The 14710-nt window shown below is 34.9% G+C and overlaps 2 protein-coding genes across 2 annotated transcripts; both read left to right on the top strand.

Annotated features, from left to right (window-relative positions):
- The first annotated feature begins 1114 nt into the window (after positions 1–1114).
- LOC120211690 (abscisic-aldehyde oxidase-like) lies at positions 1115–9605 on the top strand. Its single transcript, XM_039210183.1, is given in 13 exon segments — positions 1115–1169; positions 1234–1397; positions 1989–3689; positions 3887–4140; positions 4340–4546; positions 4697–4915; positions 6695–7139; positions 7142–7659; positions 7854–7949; positions 8101–8199; positions 8423–8612; positions 9266–9535; positions 9571–9605. Coding segments are annotated over 12 exon segments (4143 nt in total). The 5' UTR covers positions 1115–1164; the 3' UTR covers positions 9511–9535; positions 9571–9605.
- Positions 9606–10199: 594 nt separating this feature from the next.
- Positions 10200–11875, top strand: LOC120211700 (transcription factor DIVARICATA-like). Its single transcript, XM_039210190.1, has 2 exons — positions 10200–10814; positions 11470–11875. The coding sequence occupies exons 1-2, from the start codon at positions 10432–10434 to the stop codon at positions 11792–11794; spliced, it is 708 nt and encodes a 235-aa protein (XP_039066121.1). The 5' UTR covers positions 10200–10431; the 3' UTR covers positions 11795–11875.
- The last annotated feature ends 2835 nt before the right edge of the window (positions 11876–14710 follow it).

Raw genomic sequence — 14710 nt, forward strand, 5'->3', positions numbered from 1 at the left:
AAAATTTAAGATATATAGCATATTATTAATTTTGAGTGAAGCATTTACATACAAAGATAGAAGATATATAATATTTTTTGTCCAAAATATATTAAGTGGTTGCCTTGGCTCAATGGTTTGAGTTGTATTATTTCACTCAAGAGTCCTATGTTCAAATCCCCCCATTTATTTTTTGTTGCTTTATTTTCTTCCAACCAGAGGGTGACACACATTACCATCTGGTAGAAATAAATCTATTAAATTAAAAATAAATTTAATCTTCCAATATAATGATCACATGTGTAATCACAGGTGTGTAACTAATGACACATGTGTCATCACAGGTGTAACCAATGATATATAGTAGGTAAATTTATTTTAATTTATTAAAATTATGATCAAATTGAAAGATTATATAAATGATATGGACTATTTGTGTAATTATACCATCCATGTAAGCCTGTTAACGGTCCACGTGTGTTTTCTGTAACCAATTTGTAACAAACGATAACGTTAGTGACCGATTTATGACTTTTGAAACATCAGTGGTGAAAACGAAAACTTACCTAAATATTAGTGACCATTGGAATAGTTTTCCCTTTTTGTAGTGTGTTGCGTTTTATTTTGATCCACATTTTCAGGATTTATCCTCGTAATAATTGGTAAAAGAATATCATAAGAAAGTTAAATCGATTCCTTCAACTCTTATCATCATCTACTTTTAATCTATTTGGACTTATTGATCAGTAGAAAGGGTGAAAAGTTATTCCTGAGCAACAGTTAGAAAGTGATGTTTGGTCGATCATTCAAGTTTTCCATTTAATTTATTGTGAGTTTAAATTATAAGATTTATTTATTTATGGTACATGAATGTATTAATGAAAAACAATTACAATAAGAATGTTTTATTATTGTATCGTTGATTTAATTACAACAATGATATAATTCAGAAAATAAGTGAAATAAATTTCTTTAGATGGAGTTTTTAATTCTAACACGAAAATTAACAAAACCCAACCTTTCACGACAAAGTAACAACGACAACAACAAAGAAAATTGCCGCCCCGACTTCACCTTTTTAATCTTTTTTCTAATTCTGGCACGAAAATTGACAAAATCCAACATTTCATGACAGAGACAACAACAAAATGGGTCAGTAGAAGTTTCAGCGGTGATTCTAAAAAAATGGGGTAATGGGAACTTCACTCATCAGCTGTCCCAACGCCGGTTATCTGTCAGTAGTAGTTTCATGGGTCACCAAAGACAAAATACAAACACCACAAACACAGAGCAAACTTTAGTTTTTGCTGTTAATGGAGAACGATTTGAGCTCTCTGGAGTTGACCCTTCCACTACTTTGCTTGAGTTCTTGCGTTCTCAGACTTCTTTCAAGAGTGTCAAGCTTGGTTGCGGTGAAGGTCTGTATTTCTCTTTTTATTCCCTCGTGGTAGTAATTTTCTTTTCTTTTTTGGAATCTAAGACTCATTTAGGATCACTTCTTTCCAGTGGGTTAATGAATTTAATTTTAATGGGTTGATGGATCTGAAGTTCTCAATCATGCAATTGCCTGTAGACCATATGTGTGTTTCAATATTATAGTTGTATTTTGGTGGCTATTTCTTTGATGGGTACTTGGATTTTCTTCTTCAGAATCTAAAAGTTTATTTCTGCTGGTTTTAGTTTTTGTGTGTGTGTGTGTGTGTGTGCGCTTTTTATTAAGTAGAGAGATGTTTATATTGCCAAAGCAAATTCTGGGATTCACCAAGGTGGGATAACATGAGCATCCTTGGCAGAGGAAATACAAATCATTAATGTTCTGAATCTTAGACTACTGTGATAATTTGGAATCTTAGATAACAACAGCATGTGGTGACTCAAGTTAACTTTTTCGCATTGTGGGGATTGGATTTGTTTACAAATCAAACTAGCATGATTTTCTAGCTTGCTTATTTATTGTTACAGTTTCTTTATACTCTTATCAGCAAAATGTATGATTTCTTGTATGTCAGGAGGATGTGGTGCATGTGTTGTCCTGCTGTCCAAGTATGAACCCGTGCATGACAAGGTTGATGATTTTACAGTGAGTTCATGTCTCACACTACTTTGCAGTGTAAATGGATGTTCGATCACAACAGCTGAGGGAGTCGGAAATAGCAAGGATGGGTTCCACCCTATTCAGGAAAGGTTTTCTGGTTTCCATGCTTCTCAATGTGGTTTTTGTACTCCTGGAATGTGTGTTTCTCTGTATTCGGCAGTTGTTAATGCTGATAAAACCGGTAGACCAGAACCACGTCCGGGATTCTCTAAGCTAACACTTTCCGAAGCAGAAAAGTCTATTTCAGGTAATCTTTGTCGTTGTACTGGTTATCGACCACTTGCAGATGCCTGCAAAAGTTTTGCTGCGAATGTTGATTTGGAGGATTTGGGATTTAACTCATTTTGGAGGAAAGGAGAAAGTGATGAGGTGAAACTGAGTAGATTACCTCCACACAATTGTAACAAAGCAACTCGTGTGTTTCCTGAGTTTCTAAAGACGGCGACTAAGGCAGGTTTCAATCTGGAATCTGAGGGGTGTCGCTGGTACAGCCCTGGTAGTCTTGAGCAGCTTCAAAGCTTGTTGCAAATGGATGAGGTGAATGATGTAACCTCGCTCAAGATTGTTGTTGGTAACACGGGAATGGGTTATTATAAGGAACTAGAACATCACAAGAAGTACATTGATTTGAGATGTATTACGGAGCTTGCAATCATTAGTAAAGATCAGTCGGGCATTAAAATTGGAGCATCTGTGACAATTTCCAAAGTTATTGAAACTTTGAAGGAAGAAAATGAAGACGGAATTGATGAAGAAGCTAAACTTGTTTTCAAAAGGCTTGCTGACCATATGGAAAAGATTGCAACAGGCTTCGTAAGGAATTCAGCTAGTATAGGAGGAAACCTCATAATGGCTCAGAGGAAACGTTTTCCATCAGATATTGCGACAATACTGCTTTCTGTGGATACAATGGTTGATATATTGACTGGTGACAGACATGAAAATATAACACTGGAGGAGTTCCTTGAGAGGCCTCCATTAGTTTCCAACTGTGTTCTTTTAGGAATTAAAATTCCTTTCTGGAAGTTGAGTAGGGATATTTCTTCCAAGACATATACTAAGTTGCTATATGAGACCTATCGAGCTGCACCCCGCCCTATTGGAAATGCACTTTCCTATTTAAATGCTGCTTTCTTGGCTGAGGCTTCTCTTTGTAAAAATTCTACTGGGATTGTGCTAAATAGCTGTTGTTTGGCTTTTGGTGCTTATGGAACAAAACATTCGATTAGAGCAAGGAATGTCGAGAAGTTTCTATCAGCTAAGTTGCTAGATGTCAGTGTTTTCTACGAGGCTATTAAGCTACTTGAAAGTACTGTAATACCTGAAGAAGGTGTTGCCAGTCCAGCTTACAGGACCAGCTTGGCCGTTGGCTTTCTCTTTGAGTTCCTAAGCCCCTTAATTAACAGCCACAATGATATTTCTAGATTTTGGCTTGATGGATATAATGGCGATTTGCTGTTTAATGATTCCAAAGTAAAACAGAATTTTGACCAGTTCGATCAAATCAAATCCCCAACTTGTTTATCACCTGCAAAGCAGGTGATTCAGTTAAACGACAAATATCTTCCAGTTGGAAAGCCAACTATAAAAGCTGGAGCTATTATCCAAGCATCTGGTTTGTCATATCTTATTTCTTATTCTTTGATCTGGCAGTACATTAACTACCTTTTAGGCTCCCTTTGCGTTTTTTTCAGTTGCTGCTTCATTGCTTTATTTTCCTACAAAATGGTTATAAAAAAAAATAGCAAAAATACAAAGAGCATATTTGATAAACATCTAATGCCAATGTTGCTTATCTACCATATTGTGTAGGTGAGGCTGTTTATGTGGATGACATTCCATCTCCAAAAGACTGCCTGCATGGAGCATTTATTTATAGCACTGAACCTTTGGCATGGGTGAAGGGCATAAAATTGAAGCCTGAAGCATCACTTGACGGAGTCTCCGCACTTATTTCTTTCAAAGACATTCCTGGAGAGAATATAGGGGCTCAGACCATATTTGGTGGTGAACCTTTATACGCAGATGAGCTTACTCAATGTGCTGGTCAGCGCATTGCCTTGGTGGTAATTCCATGGTTTCCCTTTTTGTTGCTTTCCCACACATATGGCCTATGTTTTTTAGTTTCTTTTGGTGTTCACAATATTGATTGCAATAGAATGGTAAAAAAGTTTCCTTTAATGCTTTTGATGTCTAATATCATAAATAAAATGACATTTTGAAGGCTTGAGAGTTGAGTCTTGGTCATATAAACAACTATTTCAGGTTGCAGATACACAGAAAAATGCAGACATTGCAGCCGACCTTGCAGTGATTGATTATGACCAGAAGAATCTAGAACCAATATTATCTGTAGAAGAGGCTTTTGAGAAATGTAGCTTTTTTGAGGTCCCACCTTTCATTTACCCCGAACCAGTTGGTGATTTTTCAAAAGGAATGGCCGAAGCTGACCATCAAATTGAATCTGCTGTGGTAATTATCATATTAACTTGTACATCCCATTTTTGCATCTTTTTCCCCTTTGAAACATAACCTTGACAAATTCATATCTCTTGGTTTTTAACCCAGATCAAGGGAAGTTGCTCATTTCTTATTTTATTTTTATTTTTTAAAATTGTCTAGCTCAAACTTGGATCGCAATACTATTTCTATCTGGAGACGCAAACTGCTCTTGCTGTGCCAGACGAGGACAACTGCATTGTAGTATACAGTTCTAATCAATGCCCTGAGTTTGCACATGATACAATAGCTAAATGCCTGGGTGTTCCTGGACATAATGTTCGTGTGATTACAAGAAGGGTCGGAGGAGGATTTGGTGGAAAGGCCATAAAAGCTATCCCTGTAAGTAGCATTCTGCCTCAAATGCTTACTTTTTTTTTATAAGAAGTGGAGGCCTCGTTAAAAACCCCCTTCATGATTACGAGAATACCATAAAGTGTTTCAGAAATCAGCGGAAGAAAAAAAAGTGCCTCAAATTTTATTAATTAAAAGAGTAATACAATGCATATGGTTACAACCAAACCTTTCCCCCATACAGTAGACATAACCAAAAGACGAGAAAAAAACAGAACCAAACCAAAACTCCCTATCTTAGCCAATTCCAGACTTTGCTAAAATGTCTGCCTCTATGTTTGCTGGCCTAGCTATCCACCAAATAGTACTCTCCAAGTTCCTAATCTTATCCGCAATATCTTTAGAAATTGAAGCATACAAACTAGGGCATTTATCCAAATTCTTAATCCACTCCACACACAATTTACTATCGCTCTCAATAATCAACCGTCCCTTAGAGCACCAGCTAGAAGATTCAAAGAAAATTAAACCATGTTTAATGGCCTTTAATTCCATTAAAGAAGGAGGACTCGGGCCAGCAGCTTCTTGAAAGGATCCTAGCACTGTGCCGGAGTCATCTCTTAGAATCCCACCTAAACCGCTTGCCTTCTAATCACCTTTGACAGCAGCATCCACATTCAGCTTTAGAAATCCCACAGGGAGAGGGGACCAGGAAATCTGATTTTCTAGCTGACTTTTTGGAGCAAAGCATATATCTCCAAGAGATGGATCACCAATGAGGGAATCCATCGAAATGGGAGTGTTAGAGAATTTTTCTAAGAACCAAGATGCTAATCTGAACCTTGCTGTGAAGAGCAATTGAATCGGATTGAACACTCCCTTCTCGAAAACAACGGCATTCCTACATTTCCAAATCGTCCACAAAACTACACCAGGAATAAAAGTCCAAATCGTTGAATGAGGCACCAATTCCTCCCAAGCTGAAAGAAAACAGTGTGCACCTTTGTAAGGATTGACAGGTTCCTGGTGGATGCTAATTTTATGACTGCTTTTCCAGAAATCACTCAGTTTCTCCTCCCAAAGTCAATCTCAGATCACAACGCTGTTATACTTGAGAATGGTTAAGAGACCTTTTAAGCTATTTAATTACTTAATGGAGGAGGGTTTTGAGGAGATGGTGCTTTTGACAATCATAGATCATAAAAGAAAAGAGCAGGAATCTTAAGTATTTTGAGAAACACGAAAGCAGCCATAAAAAATTGGTCTGGAATTAGAAATCTGCAACCGACTGTTTCAATTTCTGCTGTAGAGGGGAAAATACACAATCTGGAACGGAAATTGCAACAGCATCCTGAATCGGTTGGAATAGTCACTTCATTGGCTGTGCTGAGGAAGGAATTATGGAAACTGTACAAAACTGAGGAGCACACTGCTTTCTTTAAAATATAAGGACAGTAATAATGAATTAGGGCTACTATACTAATTTCATACTAGTATTTTTGGACTAGAGATTTGTTGTGTATAGTCGAATGAATATAATACATGTGGCTGATTCTGTTTCTATCAGTATCTTATACTTTTTTAGTGTAGTATTATATAAGTATATAAATTGAAGGAAACAACATCACATAGGATACAAAAGGTACAGTAAGCATCCAGTTGGAGGTTTATGAACTTTGTACTTCTTGATGTGTATTCAAGTGATTCTTGGTCCTCTTTGTGACTAACATTTATGTTGAATTGAAAACTTAAAGTAAGCCGCTATGGTTGTGCTAATTGTGTTGCTTAATAATAGTCCTACCGACTTCTTAAAATGTGATTTTATAGGTTGCTACAGCATGTGCTCTTGCTGCTTACAAACTACACCGTCCAGTCAGGATGTATGTCAATCGCAAGACTGATATGATAATGGCAGGAGGAAGGCATCCGATGAAAATAACTTACAGTGTAGGATTCAAAGATAGTGGGAAGATTACGGCCCTAAAACTTGACATATTAGTCGATGCAGGGATGTCAGCCGATATTAGTCCAGTTATGCCACATAACATAGTTTGTTCACTTAAAAAATATGACTGGGGTGCCCTAGCTTTTGATATTAAGGTATGCAAAACAAACCTTCCAAGTAGATCGGCAATGAGAGCCCCTGGGGAAGTACAGGGATCATTTATTGCTGAAGCTATAATGGAACATGTGGCATCCACCCTTGCCCTGGAAGTCGATTCTGTCCGAAGTATTAATCTCCACAAGTATGAAAGCCTTGAATTGTTTTACAAGACCTGTGTGGGGAACCATCAGAGTACACTTTACCTTCTATATGGGATAAGTTGGCTGCGTCTTCAAGCTTTTACCATAGGACTGAATTGTTGAAAGAATTTAATAGATTCAATAAATGGCGGAAAAGGGGAATTTCGAGAGTACCTATTGTGCATCCGGTAATGTTAAGACCAACCCCAGGGAAAGTAAGCATTCTACGGGATGGATCTATTGTTGTTGAAGTTGGAGGAATTGAGCTCGGTCAGGGTCTTTGGACAAAGGTGAAACAGATGGCTGCATATGCTCTTAGTTTGATCCAATGTTGTGGAACTGAGGAACTTTTAGAGAAGGTGAGGGTCATACAAGCTGATACCCTGAGCTTAATTCAAGGTGGTTTTACTTCTGGCAGCACAACATCTGAGTCGAGCTGTGAAGCTGTTAGACTTTGTTGCAATATCTTAGTCGAGAGACTTACTGCTCTCAAGGAGAGGGTGGTGGAGCAAATGGGATCCATAAAATGGGAAACACTGATTCTTCAGGTATCTATCTTCAATTGCGTATTCTACTTCAGCTCACAATAGTGGGATTGAAATTTATCATCTGTTTTTTTTTCCTTTTAAGTACTTGATCTTACATAATTATTTGTTTATAGTAGCAGATTGCTCAAGATAAAATTATATTTTTGATCATATCAATGTATTGCAGTTTCACACTATTAATCTTCCACATGCAGGCATATATGACTTCCGTGAACTTGTCAGCAAGTACGTTATACATACCAGACTTTTCTTCCATGCAATACCTAAACTATGGTGGTGCAGTGAGTGAGGCAAGTAAATCAATGCCTTATATTTTGCTCATCTCTGTTCATTCCAGTCTTTGTTGAAGTGAATCTTCACATTCCACTAACTCTGTTTTAGTTTGCAAAATGAATTCTCTAAAATATTAACCTTATAGTTGATAATCGTGTGTCATTGCAGGTGGAGGTAAACCTTTTAACTGGGCAAACTACAATATTGCAGACAGATATCATATATGATTGTGGCCAAAGCTTAAATCCTGCTGTGGATTTAGGACAGGTAGGCCCGAAGCAATCCCTTCTGATCCTTAGAATTAAAATAATTCTTCTGTAACCTTTACTATGCTCTTTTTTTCCCATGTCAAGCATGCTTAAATCCATCATGCTATAGTATATATATGCCATCGGACATGGAAGTATTTCTGTCTCGACTTGCAGCAGTTGGGAGTGAATAGGATTTAAGATGATATTAAATTCAAGAATTAAAAGTTCTCTTTTTTCAGATCGAAGGAGCTTTCGTTCAAGGAATAGGGTTCTTTATGCTTGAAGAATACCCCACAAACTCGAAAGGGTTAGTGGTTGCGGAAGGCACTTGGTCGTATAAGATCCCTACGGTGGATACTGTACCTAAAAGGTTTAATGTTGAAATCCTGAATAGTGGACATCACAAAAATCGTGTACTTTCGTCCAAAGGCAAGTCCAGATTCTTATTGAACAGAGTCTTGTTGGCCTGTTTTCTGCAACATCAATCTCCATTTCTATTTGACTTTACCATTTGGTTTCTATTTGTTAATGTTTGCACTTAATTCCCGTATCATTTTGGACAAACTTTATCTCATGTTTTTACATGCTGACCTGTTCATTAATGTAGGTTGTTACTCTATATTTGGTTCAGTTAGTGGCCTAACCTCACAAACTCGAAACAAAAACTATTAACGTAGTTGTTAAGTCTAGTAAAACCAATTGCAGTCTAAGCATAGATAGCTGTAGGAAAAACATTAGTCTGAAGTTCGAATTCCTATAACTCCATATATTCGATTATCGAGAAACACTTACCCTGAAGAAACTGCTTTATAGTCCCACAAACACTGGTTGAAAATGCACACCAACAATGAAAAGGATATCATAGAGCTTTTGTTACGGAGTAGTTAATACTCTGCTTTGTCGTTCTCTGTCTATACTATCTGTTGTAGGTGGTACCGTAGTCTGTACTTGAGGTGATCAAAGATGTTGCTTTTCAATGTTGGTGTTAGTTCATGCATTGGACACGGGTTATAAAATCATAAAGTTATGAGACCGGTAAAAACATGATACTTATCAACTTGCTCGATCTGTGCCTTTTGCAGCTTCCGGAGAGCCACCGTTATTGCTAGCAGCGTCGGTTCACTGTGCTATAAGAGCAGCCATAAAAGAAGCCAGACAACAACTTCATTCATGGGGTGGCCTTGATGAGTCTGTCCGGACATTTCAGTTGCAGGTACCTGCCACCATGCCTGCCGTGAAGGAGCTTTGCGGACTCGATAATGTTCAGAGGTTCTTACAGTGGACATTAGGCAGTAAGCAACGGGAATCTGCAGGCTGTCAGGTTTAAGTTATTTTGCAGTTCCTTCACACAATCATCCTAAACGGAATTTCAGCAAAATACTGTATTATATGTCAATGTAATATTTTAGCTAGAATTTTTCGAACAGATGAAAAAATCCCATGCATACAACATCCCAACAATAAACAAATTTTCTCCGGAAATGTATTATGTTTATTTCCTTTTAATTTTTTAATTGATTTACTTTCACATTGATATGGAAAAATAACAATTTCCTAAAGTTACGTATTTACTTCCATAGATTACTAATTTAGTATAATTTTTTAAGAAAGAATTCATAAATTAAATATGGAATGTTAAAAAAATAACATTATTTTGGATATTTGTGATCAATGTTTTCAATTATTACTGATACGCTATTAAAAATTATTAATTTTATCATTTTTATATTTAAAACCATGTTCAAACCTGTTTCTATTTATAAAATTCAGTTATTTTGTTTTCAAAAATAATAAATACATAAAAAAAAGAATAACTATTTTCCTTGTAAATATTTTTCTATTCTTATTTCATAATAATAAATTTAAGTTTAACTATTAATTTGATAGTAAAGTAAAGATTATAACAATTTTAAGTTTTTAACTAGTTACTCTTATTTATACCTATAATATACATATAAAATTAAAAATATATTTATACGCACATTATTTATTATTAGAAATTAAAAACAGAAAATATGAAGAAAAACATAAATTTTTAGATTAAATAACAAAAAATTATCCAATTATGAGAAAGTCGTGTTGACTGAGGATTCCTGTTAGAAAAAACTGAAGAAACAGATGTCCAAAAAATCAAAATTCCTAAACCTTCCAAGTTCAAAACCAAAACCTATTTCTTTTCATTTCCATTGCAAAATAAAAGCTTCAAGAAAGTTCATTTTGAACGCAAAAGGCCGGCAAGCAAAAACATATGGATCCTCAGAATCAAAGCGATTTCTTAGCTCAGTCACTGACACGGGATTCTACAACTCAGTGGACTCGTTTGGAGGATAAGCTGTTTGAGGATGCGTTGGTTATATTCCAGGAAGAAACCTCTGATCGGTGGCAGAGGGTTGCCGACAGGATTCCTGGAAAGTCGGCGAGAGAAGTGAAAGAGCATTTTGATGTGCTTGTGCACGATCTTTACGAAATCGATGCCGGTCGAATTGAAGTTCCTAATTATGCTGATGATTCGTCTGTGTTATCGTCAAGCTGTGATTCCGAAAATCAGATATCTTTCACTTCAAAATCTAAACAACAGCAAGCAGACAACGAGAGAAAGAAAGGAACTCCGTGGACAGAAGAGGAACACAGGTATCTTAATTTTTGTTTTATATTCTTTTTGTAATAGAATTTTATGATAGATTTTAAAATCTGGAAACGGTTTTATCAATAAAAGTGGTGTTTTAGGTGTATTATATTGACTTTTAAGTCGGTTTTGAGTAATCAACAAGAAGTGATTTATCTAAATCATATTGTCAAAGGATTAAAAAAACCAAAAAGAAAGAAAGAAATCTTCATGAAGATTTTTATACTGCTTGTTCTCATTTTATCTGTTATTGAATTGAATGAATCATCAGTTTCTTCAACTAATTTTCACTGATATGACAAAACAGGTTAAATCTTCATGGAGATTTTTTTGCATTGTATTGATTGATTTTGTTCGTAGAATTGTTAATCAATCATTCTGTTGTTGATCGGGTAGGTGCTATTTTGATTCAAGTAGTTGTTCTCCTTTTATCTTTTGTTGAACTGAATGAATGATTTACTTTCTTCATCTTATTTTCACTGATATAACAATCGGATTAAACTTTCATAAAGATTTTTTGCATTTTATGGATTGATTTTGTTCATAGGAATGTTAATCTACTGTTCTGTTTTCAATTTGATGCTACTTCTTCTTTTATCTGTTGTTCAACTGAATGAATGATTGCCTTCTTCAGCTCATGTTTATTGATATGGCAAACAGGTTATTTTTAATTGGTCTGCAGAAATTTGGCAAAGGTGATTGGCGGAGTATATCAAGAAACGTAGTGATAACTCGAACACCAACTCAAGTGGCTAGCCATGCTCAGAAATACTTTCTCAGACAGAGCTCCATAAGGAAGGAGAGAAAAAGATCGAGCATCCATGACATTACAACAGTCGATAACAGTATGGTCGATGCACCTGTTGAGCAAAATTGGGGGTCAAGTGGTCAGGCATCTTCACTGCAACAATTGCCCTGTCCGAACTACTTACCTTCTGATGACGGGTCCTTAGTGTATCAACAAAACTATGGTTTTCCAATGTAGAGATAGATCAGAGCTCCAAACTCTGTATATATGTATATAAACCCAATTCCCTATCTATATTCATGTAAGCAATTTGTATATCTTGATGTTTACTCTAGTTTTGAGTTTTGGTGTAATTGTAGCATGTACTAAAAGTTGAAATCGATAGTTCTAAAAGAATAGTATTTGTTATTTCAAAACAGGTTAAGAAAAGGTAATGAGATCATTCTCAGACATTGATGTTGCATGCTTCGAGTGTTGGAGACAAATTCTTTATGTTTTAGCATAACTGTTTCAACTTTCACCATCTTTTATCTTCTGCAGCTTGACACTATTGCAGTCTTATTCAATTCTTTGAACTTATCTGCACTTTCATATGTACCTAACTTTTCATTCATGCAATAGCCTATAGAGTGGCAGTGACCGAGGCAAGTCTTTATTGCTCGTTTTTCTTTCAAGTTCATCTTAATTCTCAATTGATTTGGACCAACTTGACTGTTAATTTGAATCTGTAGCATTGCAGATGTAGGTAAGCCTTCTAACAGCCAAAACAGCAAGACTGCGGACCGATATTCGAAGACTGTGAGGGCAAAGCTTAAATCCTTGTGTGGATTTAGGACAGGTTAGCTTGGATATGATATTACTTTGCGCGACTTAAATTTAAAACGGATTCTCTGTAAGCTTAGCTTGTATTTTTTTTTAGTCTTGGTCTTTAATATTGAACCGACCCTTCATTTTTCTTGAAGTAGCTTGAATGTATACTGTGTAATATAAATTCCATTGTTTAAATAGGATACTTTGTTCAAAGAATTGGGTCTGGGTTAGGCTTTGGCCTATACATGGAGCTTGGGTTCAAAAAGAAAAAAGAAATCTTAAGTCTCAACGTATGAATATCTATACATCCTTCCTTGAACAGGATCTGGAATCTGGACTTGAACAAAAGAAAAAAGAAAAGTCTCAACGAATGAATATCTATACAACGTATGAAAATCTTAAAGTAATTTTAAAAGAAATTGGTGTTTTTATGTTTTTGGAATTTTTTAATAATTTTATAGTGTTCTTCCCTTTATAATAGTAGTAGTAATAACATAGCTCTAACGTTGGGATTTTTAAAGTTATAATGTTGGGATTTTTAAAACTTTTAAAACTATTCATTTAATTAATAGTGAAAAATAATTTTAAATACCTAATTTTTATTTTATCGAATTTAAATCTATAACAGTTGTTTAGATCGAGTATGGACAGTAATTGACCGGGTACATACTTTAATAATTAAAAAAAATCAAACGAATTAGACACATATTAATACAATAATTATAAGGAGTACGTACGTATCTTTGATTGACGTGGATGATTTTTTTTAAAAATACAACTTCTAAATTTAATTATAAGGAGGAAAAAAAGAACATAAAAAAGAGAGAATGTTTTTAGTAGGTTTAGAATCTACTGCTTCAAAAATAAGAGAATAAAAATGATTAGTTTAATCAACTGATTAAATATACGTGTTTGGAATGCATTTTTTAATCATTAAAGAGAGGTCATATACATATTTAACTACTCAATTGAACTTTATATTTTGACGTTTGTTGTTAAAAAGAACATAAATTATAAATAAATTTGTTCATGAATAAGATTTATTAAACCATAAATTTAGATATTGAAATCAAAAGTATACATTAATTTAGATATTGGAAACAAGTTACAAAGAGTTTAACGTAGAGTACAAAATAGATAAAAATGAATAAATATAAAAAATATAGAATACAAAAGAAATTTTAAAATAATAATTATTAAACCATAAATTTAAAGGGTAAATTACAAATATAGTAGTTGAACTTTACTCTCTCTTCTATTTCACTCATTCTACTTTAAATTTTTTTCAATTTAATCATTAAATTTTATACATTGAATTTTTTTGTTAGCCCTTAACTTTTTAACGACATTATGATGTGACTCGAATATATAATTTTTTAACCATTAAATTCAAAATTAGAAAAAAGAAAATAATTAAAAATATATGGTAAATGAGAACAAGCAACTTCCTAGGGTTGTTCATTCGGTTAATTCGGTGGCCGAACCGACCGAACTACCATTAACCGAATTAACCGAACTTTTTTTCTTTAACCGTTAACTGAATCGAACTTTTTTTTCGAAAATATTAACCGAACCGAATAAATTCGGTTAATTCGATTAATTTTTGAATTAACCGAATTTTTTTAGAATTTTAAAATTTAATATTTTTTAATTAAAAAAAACAGTTTACAATATCTAATTAATTTGATTCAAGCATTATATTAAAATAAGATATTTGTATCTATCAATTTAGTTCAAACAAACCAACAAATTTGAAATTCTACAAAATAAATGGTGCATGAAGGTTGTGCTAACTGCAACTCGACAGCTACTATTGCAGTATTGCTAGGTGAAATGCTTGATTTTTCTGATGCTACAATCAGGAAGATAGCTAGCTCCTTTGTGCAGGACTTACTACACAAGCCTCTTGAACATGAAGTGGATGATGAAAGCAAGAAAGTTGTGATCGGAGATGGCATAAACTTGGGTGGCGACCGAGATTGGGCTAATGCAGTGGCAAGGTTGGTGAGGAAGGTTCACTCTGCTGCTGGTTGGAAATGTTTGTAGCACTGTATCTTTTATCTTTCCCACTTCTGAGAAATGCTAAGAACTACTATCATTCACTATTTGATCTTTCTGATGCATTAGGGAAATTATAGGCAAATATATCTACTATGCATGATGGGAAGATTAGAAAGTTTAGATTAATGTATTACACATTCAAGAAATAACTGCAAGTTCCTATGCTGTCAAACGCGTGCTCCACCTGCCTATGTTCGTGCCCATACCTTACACAAATCAAGGCATAAAATAATTGATAACCGAGTAGCAGGAAGTGGGGGGCAGTATATGGGGTGAAAAAAA

The sequence above is a fragment of the Hibiscus syriacus genome, unplaced genomic scaffold (assembly GCF_006381635.1).
Source record: "Hibiscus syriacus cultivar Baekdansim isolate YM2019G1 unplaced genomic scaffold, ASM638163v2 tig00000715_pilon, whole genome shotgun sequence".
Classification (NCBI taxonomy): domain Eukaryota; kingdom Viridiplantae; phylum Streptophyta; class Magnoliopsida; order Malvales; family Malvaceae; genus Hibiscus; species Hibiscus syriacus.

Coding starts and splice junctions, on each gene's coding strand:
- LOC120211700 (XM_039210190.1), top strand. CDS start 10,432: ATGGATCCTCAGAATCAAAGCGATTTCTTAGCTCAGTCACTGACACGG. Junction 10,815..11,469: donor TGGACAGAAGAGGAACACAG/GTATCTTAATTT, acceptor TATGGCAAACAG/GTTATTTTTAATTGGTCTGC.